Source organism: Lissotriton vulgaris, chromosome 4_1 (genome assembly GCF_964263255.1).
Source record: "Lissotriton vulgaris chromosome 4_1, aLisVul1.2, whole genome shotgun sequence".
Taxonomy (NCBI): domain Eukaryota; kingdom Metazoa; phylum Chordata; class Amphibia; order Caudata; family Salamandridae; genus Lissotriton; species Lissotriton vulgaris.
This window is the reverse complement of record NC_141691.1, coordinates 1,172,997,597-1,173,023,353: the sequence shown is the minus strand read 5'-3', so window position 1 is coordinate 1,173,023,353 and position 25,757 is coordinate 1,172,997,597. Positions and strand designations below refer to the sequence as shown.

At 43.4% G+C, this 25,757-nt stretch overlaps 1 protein-coding gene across 8 annotated transcripts in view; it reads left to right on the top strand.

Annotated features, from left to right (window-relative positions):
* RELCH (RAB11 binding and LisH domain, coiled-coil and HEAT repeat containing) overlaps nucleotides 1–25,757 on the top strand; it is an 853,871-nt gene that overhangs the window by 136,637 nt on the left and 691,477 nt on the right. For 6 of the 8 annotated variants that reach the window (XM_086965404.1, XM_086965403.1, XM_086965400.1 and 3 more), the window contains exons 3-4: nucleotides 13,471–13,542; nucleotides 13,658–13,713. In XM_086965404.1, coding sequence (XP_086821530.1) covers nucleotides 13,471–13,542; nucleotides 13,658–13,713 — 128 coding nt within the window. The remainder of the gene's footprint in view (nucleotides 1–13,470; nucleotides 13,543–13,657; nucleotides 13,714–25,757) is intronic. The other 2 variants (XM_086965401.1, XM_086965405.1) reach the window with 1 other exon arrangement.

Here is a 25,757-nt window from a genome sequence, read left to right as displayed (position 1 = left end):
CCACTTGATTGGGCTCTTGCTGCTTTATTTCATCCCCACCCAGTACTACTGATCCCTTAAGAATGAGTAAAGCGGGGAAAAAAACACAAACTCCTGCAGCTACATGACCAAACACTAGACTGCAAGCAGCAGCACCACAGCCCTTTCCTCGCTTAACAGCAATCGACAAGATGCTTGGAAAAACTATTGGGGTTGTGGTGACAGCAATCGAAAACACTGAGAGAAGGTTATCAACCACACCCACTCTGTTACTGCAAAGTCAGGATGGTGAATGCTCCGTTATTGCAACTGATATTCCGGACCAAAACTCCTACTTAACATCTTCTTATGTACAATTGCCTTGTGCACAAGTATCCATAGAGACCCCTGTAGTTGTAGAGGATTCACCTATTGTTTCGACCCCCCACCCCCCTCTTAGCAAAACTGCCCCAGTAGGTAAACCACGCCCCAGGAGAAAGAAAGAGAGCCCCCCCCCCCAAAAAAAAATCGGGCAAAAAGAACTTGACTAATCATAACCTGGTGACCCCAATTCCCAATACATCCCATTCAAATCTAGAAATTCCGTGCTGGGTCACTAACTTGGTGGCTGACTTGCAAGCATGCCTGGAGCGGACTATTGCCACCCACATCAATCCGCTGATGTCAAAGCTTGATAGATTATCCTCTATCTTAAATAATAAGGGGGCAGGAATACCAAACCAAGTAAATGCACTGGGAAACCGTGCATCCTTAACTGATTCTGACTGTGGTGGCAGACCTAATAGTATGTCCAGTGATAGGGTCGCTCTACAAAAAAACACCTTAAAACAGACTAAAAATCCAGTAACACCAATAACCCACACTGAGTCTACACAAATCTTACCATCCCTTCCACCTAATAGTAATATACATGGCCAAACCCAAGTGACAGTGGGAAATTCCACTGCCAATTTGGATAAAACTGATCCAAAGCCAAAGGGGGGTAAAAATGAAAGTAAAACTAGTATTCCAACAACTAGGAATGTTCTACCCAAAGCCCCTTCCTGCCAGCTACCAACAATTAACCTACCCCCGGAAGCACAACCATATAAGGTAGCCCTTACAGGAGTCCCAGTCCTAGGTGATGGGAAAAGAGAAAAAGATATTGACCTTAAAAATAAGTGCATTCAATGGTTAAGCACAAACAAACCGCTACCTCCAAATGTCTCAGGGGAAATAATGGCAGTAAGAAGAATATACTGGATAGGGAGGGGACCTAAAACAGTGTCAGGAGACGTTGTAATAATACATTTTAGGGACACCTCTGCGGAGGATTTCATCTGTAATGCCCCCCATCACAGATCAAATTCCCTAATATGTCCATTACAATTATCATTCTTCTACCCTACCCCTAAATGGAGACTAACCCACTCCAAGGAGCCACACTATAATAGGGGAATCCACCCACCACCAAGCAGAATCCAGTATAGGCCAACATTTGGGGAGGACTTGTTTCCACATAATCGCACACACCTCCTTCAACCCCATTGGAATAGGTTTAGTGTGCTCGAGGAGGTGGATTGACTTAAAACGAAGGGGAACTCCCCACTACAAACTACTAATAAAGAGGCCATTGGGAGATGGGCAGTGGAGGAAAGGGTAACATCCACCACTACAGGGGACTATTCAATACTTTACTCTTTGGAGAAGGAGGGGACCAGAGAAAAGGGGAACCTGCACGCCCTCCCTGTAAATGGAGGGAGGAAATACAAGGCTTAGAGGAAAATACAAGGCTTAGATAAACCAGTGGAAGGCTGCCTAAAAATAATCTCCTGAAATATTGCCGGCCTAAAAAATAAGTGGCATTCTTTTATGGCTGCTCATTATATCTGCCTTATGCAGGAGACCTGGGCAATGGAGGAGAGAAAAAGCCCGGCTTTTGCAACCTATGATATTCTAGCAGTATTAACAGGAAGAGGCTGCCCTTCCGGGGGACTGTCAATATGGATAGGTACCCATTTGGGCATCCAGGCAAAACAAATGCAAACTAATTCCCTGGATGTCCAGTGTGTCACACTAACACCCCAAAGTAACCCACAAGTAGCCATAATTAACATCTATTCAAGGCAAGTAAAAAAGGGTCAGGAATCAAATACAATCAAGGCACTTGATCAATTTATCCAAGGTCTGGACCCCTCCATTGCGATAATTTTGGGTGGAGATTTTAACTGCCAATTTGAGCCGCTGGGTAGTATGGAGTCTTGTGATGAAGACGAGGTAGACTCATTCGGGCATATCCCAGATGCTAATATCGCCCCAGTTAGAGCATGGACACCGTTGGTGCTCATGATAAAATCTTTCACCCTTGCAACTTCTATACGGTCGTGCAATGGGAGATTGGACCCCGACTGTCCAGGAGTAGTCACCTATAACAGATCAAACCATACCTCAATCATAGATTACATTATGATGGAGGCAAAACACTGGGATAGGCTGAAGGAATTTAGGGTTGTACCAAGGCATGATAGTGATCATAATGCCTTGGTTCTAACTCTCAAGCCTGGGTCTTTTGGTCTTACAAATTCTCCCCCAGACCCAACCATGGCAAGAACACCTCTCACGGTAATTAATAATAGGAAAAGGGTAAAATGGCCGAACTTTGTGAATTCTCCCACCAACCTTGCAAAAATATACTAGATTGCAATACCGTGCATAAGCGAGAAGGGTGATCCGGCTGCTTGCCGGCATCCCTTACAAATACTTCTCTAACAACTAGAATGCCCAAAGACATGAATGCTTGCCTTACAAATGCAGATGTTACAGTCCACATTTAAAAATGACTCCTTTAAAAAACATTTAACATTTTCAAAATCCATCATAAAAACATACAGAGATAATTAATCATTTGTGTGTAAATCAGTGTTTTGAAAAAGTTACATAAAACAAAGGAGACCACAAGATGCAGGATTCACATCTCATCCATGCCGGTAGGTACATTTTAAGAGTGCTTGGTATGGAGAAGCACAAACTCGGGATTCAGAACATAGCACAGTGGTTAGGGTTGACTTTAATAATACAAATTTATTTCTACCCTAACAAACCTTTCTTAGCATCATCAGGATAGAAAGACTGGAAAAAGCAAAACTTTCTAACATGTACCATGCAGCTCTTAGATGGCAGTTTATAGCTCACTAAGCTAGATTTCAAATGTAACTTATGAACTGCATAGTAACAACAGAATCTCTGAAACAAAAAACAGTAGCCCACTGAGCTAGCCACATAAAATATCAGCATTACCTTAGATAAGTGAAAACTGCCACTAGACAAAACTCTCATGCATTAGTTAATTACCAGAGGTAACTTGTCACTTTTATTGTTGCCCAAAAACTGCTGAATATACAAGGAATTTTGCAAGGCTTTTAAAACTCCTGCACTGTTCCAAAACTGGCCTCCACTAGCAAAACCTGCACCATAACCTTCCAGCTTCAATCAATCAGAGTACTTGTAAACCGCTCTACTTACCCGTGAGGGTCCCAAGGCGCTGAGGGGATGGGGGTTGCTGCTACTGCTCGAGGAGTCAGGTCTTGAGGAGTCTTCTGAAGGCGTGTAGGTCTTGGGTCTGCCGTATGTGGGTAGGGAGGGTGTTCCAGGTCTTGGCGGCGAGGTAGGAGAAGGATCTGCCGCCGGAGATCGTTCGTTGGATGTGGGGGACAGCGGCGAGGCTGGCGGAGCGGAGCTGGCGGGTGGGGGTGTGGAAGCTGAGTCTGCTGTTCAGGTAAGCTGGTCCGGCGTTGTGGAGTGCGTGGGTGAGGAGCTTGAAGGTGATCCTCTTGTCGTCGGGGAGCCAGTGTAGGTCTCTCAGGTGGTGGGTGATGTGGCTGCGGCGGGGAACGTTGACGATCAGTCAGGCGGAGGCGTTTTGGATGCGTTGTAGTCGTCGTAGGTTTTTCCAGGGGAAACGCTCGCCTGTTGCCCAATGCCTGGTACAGCCACTCTGGCCTTGTTGGTGTTAAAAACTGAAAATGTCTAGCTGGGCAGTCCACCAGCACTGATCAGCGTGTGTATGCTGTGCCAAATGGGTGCAGTTTTCAACATGGAACAATGGCAATTAATGTGTTGTTCACATTGCCCAAGCAATGGCTAGACCACCAGAGGGTTGATCCTGAAATGTGTGCTCTTTAACAATCATTTCTGAAGTTTTGCACAGCATTTGAAAATCTTGTGTCAACCCCAAAAACAGCTCATCTTATCTAACTTTACTTGGTGCTTCTGTTAGAGGTTTGCTCTGTTCCCGCAGCTCACAGGAGTCACAACGACCGTCACCACCACATGGGGAGTCGGAGAGTCTGGATTCTGGTTGAGTCGATGTGACAACTCAGTCAGTCTCACTTTCCAACAACCTTCCCTGCCCTCAGCCTGACTACGTTCAGACTGTCTGACTCAGTCGGAGAGTGAGAATTAAGTGAAGTAAATCATTCATGGCTCCGAACCTACATTGATTCTTGTCAATCACTCTGAAGTCTTGACACCCAGCACCCTTGCAGCAGGTATGAGTCTGTGTTAAAACTGGGGGTCTCTAGTAGGCAGAGGTAGGTACCTTTGTCCAAATAGGGTCCCTTGCTTCTAGTCCGGGTAAGAGGGATACACACTCTAGATAACCCATGCTCAACCCCTTGGTAGCTTGGCACGAGCAGACTGGTTTATCCCGTAGGCAATGTGTAAAGCATTTGTACCAGCACTCACAGTAACACAGTGATAACACCACAAATGGACACTACACTGGTTTAGAAAAATAACGTATCTTTATCTTGTTAACAAGATCAAAACGACAAAAATCCAACATACAAGTATTAAGAAAAATTACTTTAAAAATACAAATAGGCAGAGACGCACAGAATGGTTAACCAACAAAATGTCTACTTTCTAAAAGTAGGACAGAGGTGGTGAGATGCACTCCCAATTTATCCAATTCTCCTTTTCATTTTTATGTTGATGTATCTTCATTTCATCTTGTAAAGGCGTGCATGCTTGTTTAGCGCTCCGCCCAATCGTGCTGCAATCATATAGCCGAACACGAAGGAACCACTTTGTTTCCCTTCCAAGCTGCACTGCCAAACGAATCCAATGAACCAAATTCATATTTAGCTCCTTAGTTGCTTCACTCTTCACTTCCTTTACTGTATTTTTGTACCCTTAGTTTATTCAATCCATTTTACTTGTTTTTCTTGAACATTCGCAGTTTTTCATAAAATACGCAGGAGTATCAGATGTTCCACATGCCACGCTTTATTAAAAAACTCAATGCATTTCGGGACAACCCTTCATCAGGGGTATCTAGAAAAAAGTAATTTAAAAACCACTAGTCAGTTGTCACAACTAATACAATGCATAAACTGTAAAACACTCATTTTAAATTACACTAGTTTAAGCACTTGAATGAGTATAACGTTGCGATGCTATTACATTCTCCCACCTAAATATCAACCATAGTTTAATCACCACGTTACTCCACAATGATTACCGTGACATGTGCTTCACAAGCTCGTCAACCTTGTGCGGTGTCATTTCTTGTAAAAGTTTTGCCGTTTCTTTTCTTCCCTTTTAAATCCCTACTTCCCCTCAAGTGATCTGTCACGTGTCATGGAATGCTTGCTAAAATGTGGACCGAATTGTGGAGTTTGTATGAAACTTGTGAAATAACAGCTGTTATTATTAATAAGCAGGGGGCACGAGTGTATTTCTATCTGATGTTATTCTGGCACAGAGACAAAACAAAGCTTTTGGAGGTTAACACAGGGTCATGAGGGATCAAGCAATTGTGAATGCTTTGACTGGAGACATGTATAGCGCGGGGGAATATAATTTACACAGAGAGCATATGCACTTTAGCACTGATTAGCAGTGCTAAAGTGCCCAGGGTCCTAAAACCAACAGCAGGTCAGGAAAAATATGGGAATTGGTAATAACCCTTCAAAAAGGGCCAAGTCCAACAGTCTGACTCGGAGGCCGCGCCAGCTACTGCCTCGTGTGACTGTGTCAATAATTTCTGCCAGGGCCGTCATTGTTTGAAGCACTACCGCACGCTCCAGATTGACATGTCCTGCAGCTAGGGTAGGGTACAGCAGGTGCGCGCTGGCAAGGGTCGCAGTGGTGGCTTAGGGGTCTCAGTTGCGACCCCTAATTGACGTCCATGTTACAGTGGTATCCGCGCACTAACGTAGAACTGAAGAACCATAGAGTTCAATGGGCAGGAAAGCCCGGCGATTAGAGTGACCTCCACACGTCATCATGGACATTATCATTTACAGGCCTGGGCTTAGATCCTTGAAAACTTGACTATTAGATGTTAGTTTTCTGAGTTCAGTAGCAGCAGACCACAGCTATAAGCCCCAGATTGCATTTGATTTTCACATGAAAGCCCAAGACCGGAAAACGTGTACATAAAGTCATTCAGTGAACTGACCTTCCTCACACCGAACCTGATCGATTTACTTTGGAAAAACCACATGATCAAAACGTGGCTTTTCAGGAAACGGGTCAGCCAGGTCACGTGTGACGCTTACATGAATCTTTGCTTATGCAGCTGCTGTTGATAAAATGCCAAAAGACTCACTTGACATGTTTTTAACTGCTGTAGGGAACCGCGTGACTAGATCGAGAAATTAAACTGGAGGTGCACCAAGCAAAAAAAACCAATATAAACATATAAAATGTTGGTGCCATTGAAAAAATGTCCAGGGCACTGCTGGAAAAGATGACTGAAATTACTGGCTGTCAAAGGGAATCTGTTGAGGGCTAAATACACGACATTGTGTAATTCATAGGGCAGGCTATGAAAATGTGCTTGAAATTGTGATATTCAAAGGGCAGCCTATGAAAATGTGCTTGGAAAATTGTTTCTAGATTCACAGATCTTTAAAGGTTCAATTTAGGACACCTGTGGATTTGAAAGTGCAGATTCCTCATGTCGGTTTTCCAGTCAACTGCTCTGTGGGAGTTTTAAGGGAATTTAAACTTGTACATGCCTAATTAACGCACATTATTGCTGACTGCCTCTCGGGCGTAGTTTTCTTGACCTCCCAGTCGTAAACTAGCAAACTCAGACACTGCTACTGGCTTAAGTTAGAAATTGAGATGAAGCAAGCATCGGCAAATCCAACAGGTCTTACTGTTACTAAAGCTGCAATCAAGATTGTCGAGGTGCAGGATACATTACTGTAGGTCATTACCAGGAGTCCCCTGAATTTGACCCAAGTGCTTTTTGTATCAGACTGCAGTATCATAGCCGTTGCTAAATGTCACATGGGCATTACTTGACCTTTTTTCACAAAACTGCCAACTCAAGGCACATGTAAGATATGTACTCTGCACAGGTGAAGGTAAGTTAGGGATGGTATGGTTATAAGTTAAACATGGTACTAGGCTTCGTACATTACGTGGGTTAGTTATGGTAGATGGGTTAGGTATCATAGCTTGTTTAGTTGTGATGTAGTAGGTTTGATATGTTAAATTCTTAATAAAATATATACTTGTCCATGGGACAGGATGCTTCATTAATCTACGAGTCTTATTAAAAAAAATCCACTTGTTCCTTTGGTGTCACACATTGAGGTGACAGAATACGGCAGCAATCTCATTACATAGGAGCTCTTATCATAGCCTCTGTAATTATACTACACCTTTTATAAAAGCAGGATTTTAATACTAGAAATTCCCATATTCCGCAGATGTACACACTGGGACTGGAAGTAGCGTGAAGTGGTAGTTCCTGGGTTTAAATACCCTTTTTGGTCTGTGCAAGCCTACAAATGTGCATGTTTAAGGGTTTTCACCTGCTCTTCTCCAATCTTTTCACACACTGAGAAAGGTTAGAAATGTACTCCTGACAACGGTAGAGGTTAAACTTTTTCCAGGGTGGGAAAACAGGGGTCGGGGGGGCAAGCGAATTGCAAATGCTCAACATATTTTCGCAAGAGAAAATCTACACATGGATCTTTGCTTGTGCTAAAATGTAGCTCCCAAACATTTTCTAGGGTTATGATTTCCAGGCCTGCTTCCTGTGAATTCATGAAAGTTGTAAATCTGCTCATAATGCTAGTATATATAACATGGGTGCACTTTTGTGACTTTAAAAAAAAGAATTGGCCCCCTAATTTGGTCTGTCGGTAACCAAAACCTTTTGTATTTATTAAAATTCTTTCTGTCTGTTTACCTACCAGACAGATGGGATTCTCACAACACCGTACAGAAACTACCCTCCTTGCTGTAACAGTCATTTAAAATTGCTTCTGTACCAAGGAGGATCAGCTTCTTTAAAAAACTTGGGATCCCCAAACTTAAACAAAAATTTGTGATCAGCAACCTTTTCCCCTCTAAGCAGTGCCGCAAACATATGCCCGCATCCCGAGTTTATCGGAGATTTTAGCAGCATCCTGGCATGGGAAAACTGGAAGGCCCACCCATAGAGCTGTAGGTCAGGCGCCGTCAAACCATCCTTCTCTCTTCGGTGCCTGATCTTCTTCCAGGCTATTCTAGGAATGCGATTATTCCAAATAAAAGAGCATATATCGCTTTGGAGTTTAGCTATCATTGTAGGTTAAAAAAAAAGGGGGATGGTGTTAAATAAAAACGTAACCTTCGGCAGAATAGTCATTTTAACTAGGTTGGATCTGCCCAGTAACGATAACGGAAGTGAAGACCATGATTTCATTATCCTACGACACTCTTTGGCGATGAGCGAGAAATTTGATGTACTATCTCATTTATATTCTTATATATATTTAGGCCCAAGTAACGCAGGACTGGACTTAGCTGTACCCCTGCCCCTGCCACGGGCACAGGGTCATTCCAGACCATTATATCCGTCTTGGCAGCATTGACTTCATAGCCAGACACGGATCCAAACTCCTCAGACAACGCAATTACAGCCGGAAATGCCGAACGGAGTTCCGACGAAAAAATGAGAACATCATCCACATATAAGGCTACCTTCCTCTCCCACCCTTCAAAACAAAGGGCTTGATGTTACAATTATCCCGAATCCTTTGAGCAAAAGGCTCTATATACAGATCGAATAGAAGGGGGGAGAGGGGGCAGCCTTGACGGGTACCCCGAGTGATGTTAAATGGGTCAGATAATTCCCCGTTGACAAGTATAGAGGCTGACGGATTCCTATACAAGAGTCTGACTGCGGGCCTAAATTATTCACCGATGTTCAATTTACCCAAGACCTCCGATAGGTAAACCCAATTAACCCTATCGAAGGCCTTGGTGGCATCCAAAGTAAGAATTGCCAGGGGGAGTGACGCCACCGTCGCCATGTCAATGGCACCTATGAGATCATAGGTCAACTCGTATAGCTGACGCCCCCTTACAAAACCCTTGTGTTGAGAGATATGTCTAAAACATGGGTCAAACTCAGGCGTTCCATTAAAATTGATTATTATTCTTGTAGGGCTCCATTATGGAATTCACCTGGATCCCCGAGCTGGCTCTTGGATAGCCTTGCAGTACCGCAGCGAGAGGCAGGATTGGTGGTATGTGGGGATCTTTTTGTCGATGGCAGCTTACTCCCGTGGGAGGTGTTGAGTTCGAGAATAGTGGCTCGTTTTTCTAGGTTTAAATACCTGCAAATACAAAGCTGGGCACACTCACAGATTTCTGTTAAGGGTAGGTTCCAGTTGGGGGGGTGATAGTAATATAGTGTCCCTCTTAACAGACAAGCCTCCAACTAAGAAAGAGGTCTCACTCTGGTACAACCTTTTATTGGATGAGGTCGAGGGTGAGTTCCAGTTGCCTGATCAGCACATATTACTAACAATAGCGTGGAGAACTTGTGGTTCGAGTCTTTTAAGATCATGTGGAATATTGTGAAACCATCTTGGCTACGCCAAAATCACCTGTTCACTCTACATAGGGCCTATTATTCACCACATTGCCTGTGTAAGTTTTCAGATAATTCACCTGTGTCATTCCCCAAATGCGGTTTGTTAGCTGCCTCCGATCTGCACATGTTTTGAGATTGTCCACTTTTATCATCTTTTTGGAATGTGGTTTGCCTATCACTCTCCACTTCCTTGGGATCCCAAGTTATATTATGTTCTGCTCTGGTTATCTTTGGGGTTTCTCCAGAGTTTCAGGGGCTGGCAAAAAATGTACTCTTCTAAAGGTATTTTCTTGGCCAGAAGGGAGATATATAGGAGATGGAAGGATCCGCTACCACCTTCTTTGATGGACTGGCGCACTTCTGTGCTACAAATATCGAAGTTGGACCGCTTAAGATCAGGCAACTCACGTAAGGGAAATTTCTGGCTTTTACTAAATTGGTAATGGTCTATTAATAGATCAAGGGTTCCCCCCCCCCAAGGTCCAATGATTACGCTACTTGGCACCTTTTCTACGTTTGTATATACCCATCAAGCTTGACATCGGTATAGAAATGGGTATTTTAATGCAGCATATAACCCTGACAGTTGTTCCAATGTGGTGTCGTTGGAGTTTGGCATCATTTACTGACGGGCAACTCGTGTTGCACCACTTAGAGCCCCTACCAGTTTACCTGAGATAGTAAGTTCATCTCCACGTGCTACTATTTGGTCACCAAGGGCGAAATATGAGGACACAGAAAAAAAAAAGGGAGGATCAGCTTCTATTATCCTCCTGGGCCTAAGTGCAGCATTCAACACTGTTGAACATCAGACACTTACGTACAGAATGGGTGAAGCCGGAGTAAAGAGCTGCGCTCTAAGATGTCTCCCATCCTTTTTGAAGGACAGATGTTTCCAAATTTGTGAGAATTCATGCTACTCTGAAATCCTTCTCTTGTAGTGTGGGATCCTGCAGGGTTCAACTTGCAGCCTCACAGTTTTTAACCTGTACATGCACCCTTTGACAGAAATTTTTCAGGTGTTTGGGCTGTCAATAGTATTATATGCCGACAACACACAATTGGTTGTCTCTCTCATCCCTGGAAAAGGATGACAGTCCCATCAGCTGTCTCCCTGTGTGGAAAAAGTATCCAAGTGGATGGCAAACTGCTACGTAAAACTGAATGGAGAAAAAAACTGCCCGATTCTGAGGAACAGACCTGACCCCCAACAACTTATAGAGGCCAGAATGTTCTGGCTATCAACCCATCCACTCCTCCTCTATCAAAAACTTTGGGGATGTGGCTGGACAAGTCCCTTTCCATGGATACACAGACCAAAAATACTTTGTTTTGAAACCCTTAAAACACTCCTTAAAATCCTAGACATTATCCTGAATGTATACAGAAGAATTGTGGTTCAATCCCTTGTTCTCTCCTGGTTGGACTGTAGAAAATCTCTGTAAGTAGGGTCCCTTCAAATATGTAATCAAAAGGTTCCAGGTTGTCCAAAATGTGGCAGGAAGGATCCTACACAAGGTCCCAATCTTTTCCTCAGCATCTAGCTTCTCTGCACTGGCTTCCCATTGAGGCAAGGAAAATCAATCTGTCTGGCACATAGTGAGATTAACAACAAAGGACCCACTATGATAAGAGCGCTCTCCGGGTCGATTGTTGAAGGTACCTAGAATTCGCAAGGCCATATGGGGCAGTAGGTCCTTTTCATATCTCATCCCCAAACTTTGGAACATGCTCCCCATATAATTAAGATGCCTAAACAATGAATCACAGTTCAGGAAAAGGCTAAAAGCATGGCTATATCCACATTAATAGTCCCCTTGTGTTAGCCCACTTGTCCACAGCCATCGCTCGGAAGCCTACAGGTAGCCATGTGCTTTAGAAATTCGCATAGCATATGAGAAGTACAAGGTGTGTTGGTCAGATGAGGCACAACGAGGAAGACCAGGCAATGATAGGAGAAAACAAAACAAAAGAGGGGTCAAAACAATAGATACAGGCCCCAACTCAACAATGCCCATCCCACCTCCACCCCACACTTCTACCCGGGAAGCATTTGTCTCCCAACATTTCCCCAAAACATAAATCAGGGACATGGGGAGGTATTTGAGGTGGACTTCATTTTGTGAAGGATATACATTTAAAGGTCAGTTTGTGAATAAAGCACCGTGGGTCAAGCGCTATTGAGCAGTTGGAGACAGTGTGTAGGAAGTGAATTTGTGTTCAGCAAGGGATCAGCGTCCGGGTGGCCCACGGGATCCTCCGATCTGGGCTCCCAGAATATATCAAAGGGGAGAAAGGATTATCCGTTTCCAGCGGAGACACGATTGGATAAGGTTCAGAAGTGTCAGAGACCTTCCACGTCGTCCCTGCCTGCCCTTAGATTCCAGACGATTTTGTGTCTGGGAGCAGGTGGAGGCCAAGAATGATGGACCTGGATCTCCTTGGGAGAATCTTTTGGGGGGAAGGGGGTGATGGGTGTAGCCATGCAGGAAAAAGTAACATATATTGTAGGGACAACTTTTTGAGTTGTGTTTTTGCGGCATCAAAGGATTTACTTTGTTGTTGAGTGGCTTTTCTGTAGTCTGAAAAAAATCATAATGTGAGAGGAATCACAAAAAACGTACTACGGGTACGGGCTTCTCAAAGGATCATATCTTCATCACGAAAGTTCAGAATTTTGATTATGAGGGGCTGGGGTGGAGCCTTCGAGGGAGGGAGCTGCGCCAGTGAGCTGTTCACTTGCTCCACCACGAACCATGGAGACAGCAAGCCCTCAGGAAACCAGGAACAGAGCCAGTCTTCTGTGAAGGTTGCAAGGTGATGGGCCTCAACCACTTGAGGGAACCCATCCAAGCAGAGGTTGCTCCAGCGTGAGCGATTCTCAGCATATTCGGCCATGGTTTCAAGGGTGAGAACTGTCGAGATCAGCGCTGCTAACTTGATTTTAATTTCTGACAAGTCCTCCTCGAGAATAAAAATGCCCTCTAAATGCCGAGCCGTAGAATAACATGGATACTATCTATATGAGCTGCTCTAGTGCATTCACAGCTACATATTTAATGCTTATATACTTTGCCATGTATGATAGAGAAATTCTAAAACAAATGTGCCTGAATATGTGTATCCGCATAATTTATTGAGTTCATTTAAACTCAATCTATGCTAATATAATTAATTAGCACGTTATTATGGCTAAATTAATTATATTAGACAGCAAAACTTGAATATAACCTCTGGTAAGTAGAAAGGAAATTGTAAATTTGGAATTTTAGTCTGTGTTAAACTTTAAATTTGCAAATTTCACCTATATACATCTGATATACACTTTCCAGTGACGACATACATTCTAGATTTCCGTTTGTTTAAATTTGTTTCTAAATGTACTACATTACTTGTCAGACTCGTTTGACTCTTTAGTCTGTCTAACTTGGAGAAGTGTTTGCTGGTTTGCCTTCAAGCCAACTCTGCTGCATGTGTTCATAATTTTCATGTAGACTGCATGCTTTTCTGTTTCAATACAAACTATGTACTTTTTTTTCACACCCATCTTTGCTTTTTATTTTGTATTTTTGTTTCCCTTTCCTTGGTTGGATGCCTGTGTGTGTTTTATCCAAAACCCTGTCCAGTCCTGGAGTTTGAACTGCGGAAAGCCAAGGAGACCATTCAGGCCCTCCGAGCCAACCTGACTCAGGCTGCAGGTGGTGTACATAACCCTTTTCTTCAGTCTTTCTGCTTTCATTGTATATATAGCTCTGGTGTTCTTCCTTTAAATGTTGTCATGCTTGATATTTTTTCTTTCTTCCTCTTTTGCAGAAAACGACGTTCCTTTACAGGAGCGAAACAATTATAAATCAAGTCCTGAAATTCAGGTAAGTGGCTTGTCAGCAACTGCGTTTCTCTGTCATAAATTGAATGCACATAAGGTGTTGGAAGTCTATATGCCTGCAAATTGGATGGCTGCATGTCAGTAGACTGCGTGGGATGGGAAATATTGACGTGCCAGGACCAAAATATCAAGAAGATAAGTATATATAGGTATCTATCAATGTTCTGTTCTTAAATCTACATATGGGTACCTTGAAGGTGGGGTGTGTGTGTGTGTGTGCATATATGTATGTATGTATGTATGTGTGTGTGTGTGTGTGTGTGTGTGTATATATATATATATATATGTGCGTGTGTGTGTGTGTATATCTTCAATGTACAAAGATGTAGATTTAAGAACAGAACATCCATAGATATATATAGCCAATCTGCAAGCATATGGACTTCCAGCACCGTATATATATATATATGTACATGTGTGTGTGTGTGTTTATATTTATATATATATATATGTTCAGTATTATATACTTTTATACTTTCACAATATTTTAGTCCTCTGTGTTTAGTCTACAGTAGTTTGGCACATCAATGTTTCCCACAGATTATTAAAATAATCTACTATATTGTATTGCCTAAAAGGACGGTATGGTGGTTGTTTTGTAACTGCTTTTCGTGTGTTCTGGAAAGTAACAGTTGAACGAGGGGCAAAGATGGCAGCAAGCACAGACGTGTAGTATTATGCCACAATGCTTTTACTGAAGAGTTATCAGAGTAATGATAATAACTTGGGCCTTATATCATACTAAATACTGCAGCTCTTACGTCGTTTTTAAGCTATTTAAATCATAGGTATCATTACTCAGTATATGGTACTTAATTTAACGACCTAAGGAGGGATGGAGAGGTAAGTGCACCTTAACGATTTTGAGTGTCCTGGGCCAAACCTATTTTGGAGCCCCTGTTCAGAAAAACTTTGAATTTAGTACTAACCTTTTCAGCTCATTTATGCCCTCTAGAGCCAGTTCAAAGGTTTTCCTTCTTAAGAACTATTAAAGCCCTGATCAGAAAAATATTTTCGGGACTCCTAGTTAAACCTAAGTAGTGGTACAAATTAAAAATCTTCAAAATGAAATTCACTATATATACTCCAGGGTAGGGAAGAAAGAATACAACTTGAGAGGCCACCCGCTTACTTGAACTACAACCACAGTTCTTCAAACATGGAAGACGGACTTGAAAACTAGAGAACTTAAAATACAGAAGGGTATTAAAGGTTTTAAAAAATGCTACTCTTTAAGAAAGATGTGGGATGTATTGCACCCTTTTCATGATCAAGTTTGTTGCTTCATATCTGAAGTACCCCTAGAGGACTTTGCAATATCAGGCCACAGACCTCTTCAGCTGGACTGATAACGCATCATGCTTTTCTGCGTTGCTTTTAACAGGCTTATAATAAGAACTATAGTTCTGACTTAAAGTTCAGGTACATTTTCTTCCTAATGTTGGTTGAAATTATTACTTACTCCTGCTTTCCTCAACGTTGTATGCTCAGTCACTGCAGCAGAAAGACACACAGAGGCTAACTGGCCAAACTGAAGCCCCATTTATTTTCGTAAGTTTGCAGTTGTTTTTTTTCTCCCAAAAGTCCTGTTGACTAGCTTTTTTGTGTTCTCTATTGCTGTCATTTCCCTAAGGTTAGCAGTAGTGTTTCAACTAAATATTACATAGCTCCTAGTTTGTGGATGCTCATCACAAGGTAAAGCAATATTTGTTTTAGTATTGCATCCATTAACTATTACTGCATACAGTATAAAGAACCAGATCTTTGTCAGCCTCCTTCACTGATTTATTTATATTCCATTTTCTATTTTTTTTGGCATCCGCAAAAAGCTCCTAAACTCTTTCCAATGCTAACATACCAAGTTTGCTGCTGATTCAAGCCCTCTGTTCGCCTATGAACATTTCCTGTTGATTTTTTTGCTATCAGGATGGTCAAGTACACACTCAGTGAGGGTGCAGCGTATTTTGGGGAAGTTTACAAGAAGAGTACTATACTGACAGCAAAAGAGACATTGGGGGCGCAGAGGTTATGGCGGTAAAGCTCAGGCGGGGGGCGGTATGTGTGGTGTTTTTGGTGGTATACCGACCGCCTTGGGCTTCGCCAGAATTCCCGGTTCTCTTTATTAGATTGGTTCAGGATCTGCGTTCGAGATATGACAAAATGATTGTTGTTGGGGACTTCAACTACCATTGGGAAAAATCCCCTAAAGAGGGGCAAGCGCTACAGATTGAGGAGGCAATTTCCTCCTTGGACTTCACTCAACAGGTGAAGGGACCGACACACGAGAAGGGACAAGTGCTTGATTTAGTTTGGACAACTATGCCAGTCCAGGGTTCTACAGAGATCTTGCCATGCGCCTGGTCTGACCACTCTTTAATAAGGGGCAGAATTCTATTGAACGGCCACCTGTCCAAGCCTGGGGAAGGTTGGAAAATGGCCCGGAAGTGGAGAAACTTCGATGGGGAGAAAATGGTGCATCTCCTGGAAGAGTCTCCTTCAGTAAAGGAGCAGGACGCTAATATTGATGCCCTTTGTTGACAACTTCAGCATAGACTGGGGAGAGCCATTGATTTGGTGGCACCCCTTCGTAGGGTGAAGAAGGTGGAGAGAGGAGCTGGGGCTCCTTGGTATAATGACTCCTTACGGGATATGAAACGTGGGGTGAGGAGGAAAGAACGAGCATGGCGGAAAGAGTATGACGCCACTGCCAAGAAAGAATATATCTCATCCTTAGCGACTTACAAACTAGCCATCCAAACTAGGAAGGCTGCTTTCTTTGAGGAAAGAATAGTTGCAGCTAGAAATCCACAGAAGGAAATCTTTCGGGTCCTGGCTGAGCTCAGGTTAAACAAAGAGCAAAGCACTGAGTTCGCCCAGGAGGATTGCCAGAGGTTCCAGGACTTCTTTGTGAACAAGATCTCCGATATTCTGGGAGAAATTGCTGCAACTACACCCCTCGACTGTCCTCGCCCACCTGACCACACTGCCCCGCCGGATATTATACCGTTAGCTGAGTTCTCCCCGATTGCAAAACAGGAACTACTTACAATCACGGACCGAGTCAAATCCGGCTCCCAGGCTGATCCATGCCCCCCCCGATGTGTTCAAATTGGCACTGCCAGGTATTGAGAAAGAAGTCTTGCATTTGTTGAACACTTCACTTCACACAGGACAGGTCCCTCTAGCTTTCAAAGAGGCTCGCCTGATTCCTCTACTAAAAAAACCTGGATCGGACACGAAGTGTTTGAAGAACTTCCGACCCATCTCCCAGTTGCCTTTTTTGGCTAAGGTGATTGAGCAGCATGTGCTGGCATTGCTCTCAGGACATCTAGAGAGCAACAACCTGCTGGAGCCCAATCAGGCAGGGTTCCGTGCCAACCATAGCACGGAATTAGTCATGCTATCAATCCTGGATGAATTGAGGAGTCGAGCTGATATAAAAACACCGAGCGCCCTGGTACTACTGGATCTCTCCGCGGCCTTTGATACCGTGTGTCATGAACAACTATTGTCGCGGTTGAGGTCTTTTGGTATCAGGGGTACAGCACATGCATGGCTTACATCGTTCCTGCAGGGCAGGACACAAAGAGTACAGTTGGGAGACATCCTTTCCACCTCTGCTCCCATCACTTGTGGGGTTCCACAGGGTTCTGCCCTGTCACCCCTACTCTTTAATATTTACTTGCAGCCATTAATTGCACTCCTGAATAGGATGGACTGCCTAGTATACAACTACGCCGATGACACCCAGATAATCATCCGGCTGTATGATGGCCCGGGAGCGTCTACCAGGTTGCAGGACATACTCAAAGCCACGGTTAATTGGATGTCCGAGAACTCCTTAAAAATCAACCCAGACAAGACGGAAGTGTTGCCTATTTCCATCACGGGCAACCCCTGGAGCGAGAAATTCTGGCCTGTGGAGCTGGGTGTGCCACCGGAACCGGCGACTGCAGTCAAAAGTCTGGGCCTGTACGTGGATGATAAACATTTTGAAAATATTGCACTCTATAACAGGGTTTTGTTTAGACCAAGATATAACACATTTTAGTAGTTTAACTTTGAGCCAGTCAGAGCTGCAATTGCTGTGTTTCTGCTCTCGTTGGATGTCGATTGGGAAATAATATATCTGTTTATTAATGTCGTAAATACAAGAACAGATATCGGAGAAAGCTTGGACATCCTTTGAAGTATTGATTCTACTCAAACAATATTATTTATCTGCCCACAAAATGTTCAATTTATGAACCACAAATCACTTGCATCCTTATAGAGATAAGTGCTCTTGTGGACAGGTATTTGAACTTATCCCCGAGTTAAGACTGGCTTCAACCCCTTTGAAGGAGTCAACACTTTATTCCTTAATTTGGGAAAGTCAGTCACTGAAGTACCCACGAACAATTTCAAAATTCTATTGACTCTGTTGATATAAGTGTTTGTCCAAAAAGATCGGCCAAACAAGCATCATTTGCATTTTGTGTACTACTACCAAAAGTGGCCTCTAGTTAATACACCTGTAAGAGAAAAGGGTTAACTTGATTCCTTTGTTTGTGTCCCTACTTATTAGTTTTGGTTTTGTAAGACAAATGGGCCATAGATCTGGCAGATAGTGTAATCTATGTAGATAAAGAAAGTCATTGCTGCAATTGATACTCTTCTGTGCCTCCTGGGCACTGCTCTGAGGCGTACGGCACAGTATGATACAGTCTTATATACGAGGCCCTTTCATTGCAGGGATGTATGAATATCGCCAAAGACCAATCTAACTTGCAAAAGTTCTTGACCAGCTGGAACCTTTCAACCTGACTCGCTCCCAAGAACACAAACTATGAACTGCAAGGAGTCCGCACCATAAATGCCTACATCGGTACAATTCCATTAATGGGAGAGGGAGGTGGAAAATTCTGTTATTGTTCAGGAGAAACTAGTTGTGAAGTTACTGATCAGTCACTCTTAGACATGATACAGAAAGAACTTTGAACTGATTGTGTTAGTTTCCTGAAGAACAAAAATCTACTTGATTTGGTTCCTAAACACACTGTTAGTAGTGTTTCAGTTGGATTTGCTTGTAGCCTTAGGCCTTTATATTGATTGGAAGTAATCCTAGAATATTCATCTGAGTTGTCATTAATAGTGCTATGGTAAGTGCTATCATTATAAGGTAAAGTTACTCATTTATATAATATTTGTTTCACATAGGGTTTATAAGGATGTTGTTACTATTATGAGCACTCAACAATACAAGTGCAGAGTGCAATACGGCTCCTACGTAAGTGTTTTAAAAGGGTTACATCTTGAGTTGCGTAGCAAGAGCATCAGGCCATGTGGGGTTAGAGCCAGGTTTGTAATTTGCTTGCTAAACAACCCTCTATCTGGTACGAATGAGACTAATAACCACAAAAACCTAAAAAAGAATATATATATATCTTCTAACAGGGTCTGCCATGTTGCCACTGTTCTGGTATGCTGCCAATACAAAATCTTAAATTCGTCCACAACAAAGTGCTATTCTGATGCTTAAAAACAATTACAAAGATTAATTCTCCTCATCCTGATAGCAGCAGCTTCCTCCTGATACCCCACATATGACCCAGGAACTTTGCGACTGCACAGGCTACTAGTGGTCTTGGATCCTATCTAAGTATTGACAGAGCTTCACCGTAGTTGTGTTTACCCAACTGCTTGCAAATAGGCGTGAGCAGGCTGGGCAAGCAAAGAGTACATGCGCAGGTGATTCAGTTGTAGCAGTGCAAATAAAATAGAACTGAGATAACATTAAGGTGTTTTGCCAGGAGCTGGTAAAGGCATTGAAGGAAAGCGTACCAAACCTGAATTACATATATAATTGTCTGTCAATGGATGGTGTCTAAATAGTTTTCCAAGGAGTAAACGGATTTAAAATCAGTGAATTTTGAGGTTAGCCGGCCCCCAGTGGAGTTAACGACAGCGGACTGAGCTACCCTGTCCGAGTACTGCGCACTGATGTGCTTTGTGGTGGGGAATGATGTTGAGTCCCTGTTTTCCCTGTAGCCCTCAAGCCCTATGTTGGCTAATAGGCGTTTTTTTACGTTTATATGCCAATCTATCACATTCTGTTTCTCGAGGGCCTTGGCATACGAGCATAACTTGGGGGTGGACTGATCCTCCTCTAAAACAACAGCGCACATAACTTAGCTTGTCTGTGATCGATTTCCTGCCCAAGTCTAGCCTCAAGGATGAAGGGGCGTGCTCTGGGGTAGCTTAACTAAACTCCTCAAAAATTTCTTCTCGGATCTAGAGAGGTCCTCCATCCTTTCAAAACCCCACAATTCAGTCCCATATAGGGCTGAACTCACCGCTTTAGAATCGTATATCTGTAGTGCCGCTGCCACTGGTTTACTATAGGAAGTACTATGCTCTTTACTCAGGGCCCCTGCTATTTGCGTCCGCTTCAGATTCGACATGGCCACATGGGGCTTCCAGGACACAAGGATTCATAAGGCAGTTGTTACTAATGTAAGCACTCTTAAGAGAAGCACTCACTATTACCCACATTAATAGTAATCATTTCATCAAGTTCAAAAAGGTGGGAAAAGATGTTGGCCTTGCTGGGTTGATCTCATTACCAGTGAATCACACAATATTTTGTTTGCAAGAGCTTAACTAACTGAGCCCTCTTACCTACATGTACTGTGAAGATAAATGATCCGGTAAGGGACCTTTCTTTCAGTATTAGCCTTCATGACCTCCTGCCTGCCTCTTCTCTGGCTACACGTTAGGAATATTTTCTCAAATAGAGTTGTTGCCACTGTGTATACCCTGATTAATGTGAATCTGAATAGAGACCTCTGGTAGAAGTGTCAATTGTCATTTTCTCCTATCATCTAATTATCATGGCATAATCGGCATAATCTTGCAGTATTCGTGTATGTGAGCCCACATGTGGGTGTTAACCATCAGTGGTCTATGAGGCCTCTTTTTGCTATGAAACATTTGTTTCTTATCTATTCAACAGTGTTTCTATTCAGTAGTGATGATTAGCTAGTGCTGAGGTAAAAATATATGTACAGCTAGTGTCAAAGTTAAAATATATGTACATTTTCCAACATCGAGCGAGTTTTTGTATATCATTTTTTTTGTTTCAAACCTTTTTAATGTTATTTTATTATTTTAACGTTGCAATACAACAATAGATCAACGACACCGTACACAAAGAATAAACATATTGGCATGTAAACTGTTGGTGATACAGCTGTGATAGGATGCGTTTAATGTGTCATGCTTGAGGCATTAAAGAAGTCTATATCGGTAGATTATCTGAATGACAGAGTAACCGTGTAGTCTGCCTGTGCGGTTCATTGATGATCTGTGTATGGTCTAACATATCTCTGAACAGCGGGCATAGGGTTTAATTAAACAGGGACACATTAACTCAATGAAGGGGGGGATAACCGCCCATGACCTAAAGCCGTGGGGTACTTCATCAGGTGTTTATCTGCATGTAACATGTATTAAGCAACTATGTTGTGTCTGGCTGAGTAGAGATTGGGGGATGCCCCATCCGAGTTATCACAGTAGCGACAGCGATTTGTGGCATTAGTGCTGCCTAGACTCCCGTCCCTTCTTGTATATCCTTAGTGGGTGTATCTAGTTTCTGTAGGTCGTTCACAATAGTCCCCCACCCGCTAGCAAGGAGAAACTTGCGATATCCCAGCAGATCTTCCCTTTGCAGGCCACGCCCTCTGCCCTGGCTCAGTTGAGCAATGAGCCGGCTCCAGGCTAGTACAAGTATTGCTAACGGCGCCTTCCATCTTCTAGTGATCAGGCATTTTGCTGTGACTAGTCCCAGGTCCAACAAACATGAGGTGACCCTGTATTTCTTGCCCCTCTGAAAGAGGTGCAAAACATAGACCTCCCATTGAAAAGGGATGTCCTGCTCAGTGCAGAGGGCGAAAGTGGTCGCTATGTCAGTCCAGTACTCTCCCAGAGCAGGGCAATGCCAAAGCATGTGAGGTAGGTCTGCATTGGGCAAACGGCATCTGGGGCAGTCTGAGTCAGTGTGGTGGAAATACTTATTTGTGTGGGCAAGGGTGAGTTATGCTCGGTGCAGAATAAAGTATTGGATATGCTGAAAACGCTCGTTGAGAGTGGCGCGTGTCGGTCCCTCCAGCACTGCCATCCATTCCTTCTCCGAAAGGGCACGCCCCAGGTCGCCCTCTCAATGCTGTTTTAGGGGGGCCAGTGAGATCGCTGTGTGTTGACGGAGGGACGATGCAAACCAACGCATCAAATGACCCCCTTCCCCCATCATAGTGAGTTTTTGTATATCATAAAACTGAATTGCCCTTTTTCGACCTGCCCTAGCTGCCCAACTCTATAGGTTCCTGCATACGAAAGAGATGTGTGTATTGTTCAGAGATGTATGTGTGGGGAAAGCATCTGTGTTGTAAATGAAAGACGAGGCTGCACAACGATGTCACGTTGGATAGGTAGTTTATTTAAGTTAGAGCATAGAAAACCCGACCAGCAAGACCGGGACCAAACGGGCAATAACGGCCGTTAGGACCGAACACTGGCCACGTAATAGAAGCGGGCAGCACGAGCTCAGCACGAGATGCAAGCTGAGGACAGGGAGAATATAACACATCTCCTTTCCTTAAACAGTGGCAAGGAAAGCGTACTAAAGCAAATTAGGCAAGAATGTACACCAAAACACGAAAATAAAGATACTGCTTAGAACACGTAGTTTTCACTTTAAGAACAAAGAACCCAGTAACACTGGACCATGTAAAATGACATTGCTTAGAACATACACTTTTCTCTTGAGAAGAGAGGACCATGTAACATAACATAGGACCATGTAACCCCACACCCTTCCTTGGATAAACGAAAATTACACAAAATCTTTTAAATAAGCAGGAGCAACTCTTTTGCGGATCGGTCTGCAAGCTTCTTCAGCAACAATCTTTTTAGTGACAGGCACATGAGTGGTTGGCTTGGCCTTTTTCTGGTAAAGAGCTACCCTGCGGAGATTCCAAGTTTGACCATTCTGTAGCCTTATGTAGTTACCAACCACAGACTTCACTAGGTAAGGTCCCCTAAACTTGTTGAACATATTCTGATTCCCGCCAGGTTTCACCTTTTCTAAATCCCCTTCAGCTATGTTAGTGGAAGCATAATTTTCCGGTTTACTGTGACCAACCTTCTCTACTTTCCCATGTAGCCAAGTAGGAATCAACTTCGTACCCGCAGGCCTCCCTCTCATGAGTTCGAAAGGTGTAACGGACATGTTGCTGTGAACCGTTGTGCGGTATGCCCACAACATTTCTTTAATCTCCTTCTGCACTGACTGACCAGAGGCTAAAGCAAGCTGCATAGTGCCCTTTACAACTCTGTTCACCCTCTCGCACAGTCCGTTCCCTTGCGGGTTGTAAAGCGACGTGCGCAAGTGCTTCAAGCCCAAAAACACAAAATTGTTCTCCATGATTGCTGAGGTGAGTTGTGTGCCATTATCTGTCAGCACTATTGAAGGGATCCCCTCTCGCCTAAAAATCTCATCCAGTACTTTGACAGTGGACTCAGCAGTGATGCTCTTCATAAAAGCAACCTCTACCCACCTTGAAACCGAATCCACTAACACCAAAGCAAACTTCTCTGAATCCAGCAGGTCATGAAAAGGACCTATGAAGTCAATACAGATCTTCTGCCACGCACCATCGTCAGAAACGATCTGTCCCATATTATCCTTACTAGCACAAACCTGTAACCTCTTTTCCGACTCTTTGCACGACTGACATTGTTCAACCCAACTCTTTACCTGTGCATCAACTCCCGGCCACCAAAAGTCAGCTTTGATGCGTTTGCCAGTAAGGGTTTGTCCTAGGTGGTCCTCATGCGCCAAAGCAATGATACGGGGTCTAAGGGAAACAGGTGGTATGTATTTCTCACCCCGCACAATAATGAACTCAGTTAGTAAAGAAATTTCATCCTGTAACTGGACATAAGGCCTAAGTCCAGGTGAGACCGTACTTTGCCTTGACACCCCTTCCTTGCACATCTTAATCAACCCATGCATTACAAGATCCTTTTTCATTTCCTCTATCCATTCCTCCTTAGATATGGAAGAGGGTAAATCGCTCTCCAGGTCATCTAAAAACGCAACTACACTCTCAGTTACCATCTCTTTAGGCTGCACTTTAGTATCAGGCAACCTTGATAAGCAGTCCGCCACACTGTTGCACCAACCAGGTAGGTATTCCACATTGCATGTAAACTCTTGGACACAGACAGCAAGTCTCGCTAATTGCCCTGATCAATTCCTAATACCCCCGGGGGCTAGAACCTTCAACAGTGGCCTGTGGTCAGTCCTGAGTGTGAATGTGATCCCCCACAAATACACACGGAAATACCGAGTAGCCCATGCAGCCGCCAATGCTTCACGCTCTATGACTGAGTAATTCCTTTCAGTCTCAGTCAGGGAACGTGAAGCAAGCGCAACAGTGTTCTGTTTACCACCACCTTTTTGTGTCAGAACTGCTCCGATCCCAACAGAGCTGGCGTCTACAGTGAGAATGGTGTGAAATGACTGTACAAAACTCGAGAGAATGTTAGCATCTAAGATATTTTGCTTGATCATTAAAAAGGCATTTCTTTGGTCAGCTCCCCATGTAAAACCTTTCCCTTTCCTCATGATGACTCGCAAGGGTTCCACTTTCTCTGCAAAATTCTTAACGAATTTTGCATAGTACTCCACCATGCCCATAAAAGACCTTAGTTTGTCTTTATCATCAGGTTCAGACACATTGCATATTGCGCTTACGAGATCTTTCTTTGGCTGAATCCCAAGGCCAGACACATGATACCCCAAATAATCTACTTCCCCAACAGCAAATACACATTTTTCCTTATGCAAGGTCAAACCAGCCCTTGAAAGAGCGGTGAGAACTTTGTCTAGAATAGCATTATGATCATCAACTTTTAAACCAATGATCAGGATATCGTCCTGGAAAAATACTACTCTTTCAATGTCTTTGAGGACGTCGGTGATGATTCTTTGGAACGCGCTTGCCGCAGAGCAAAGGCCAAACGGAAGTCTTTTGAACTGGTATGTTCCTTCCGGGGTGATGAACGATGTAAACTGCTTTGAGTCCGGGTGAAGTTTTACCTGGTGGTATGCGCTGCGCAGATCCAACTTCGAAAAAACTTTGCCTCCACCCAAACTCAGAACAATTTCGTTTATGTTGGGAAGTGGAAAGTTGTCCATTATCACAGCCTTGTTTAGACTTCTCATGTCCACACAGAAACGCAAAGATTTGTCCGGTTTCTGTGTGATAACTACAGGACTCAACCATTGTGTGGCCTCTACAGGTTCAATTATGTTATCATCCAACAACTGTTTGATAATCTTTCTGACTTCATCTCTGGCGGACAAAGGTATTTTCCTCGCGGTGTGTTTTACAGGTGCAACACACCTCTTGGTTTTAATAATATGTTGGTAACCAACAGCCTCCCCTAGTTTCTCACTGAAGATGTTCTCATGCCTTTTGAGAATGGTCTCTAAGTCTCCATGAACACTATTGCACTCGTTTTCACCATCTACACACATCACAGGTGGATCTGCTCTCGGGTTCACCCTTATGTTTAACTCGTACTGATGTAACCATCCCAAAATAGCAGGGCCGTGTGGTGATACATAAACCTTCCCTCGAGTGATTCTCCCCTTAAACTTAATACTGGCCTCAAAGAACCCGAAGAACACCATGCTCACCCCTTGATAACCTCTCAGAGTAATATCAGATTTGATAAGACTCGACTCTTTGCATGAGGAATTAAACAAACTCTTTGGAATGATAGTGTATAGTGACCCAGTATCCACCATTAGGTTTATTACACACCCATTCAACTCAAAATCTGCTTTAGGGCGAGATAAAATAACATCTTCCGTTATCTCTTGGCTCCCAGCAGATGTAATCATCATTACCTCCGCCTCATCATCAGTGGTTTCACTCTCAACCATGGCAATCTTTTTGGAACTATTTGTTCTAACCA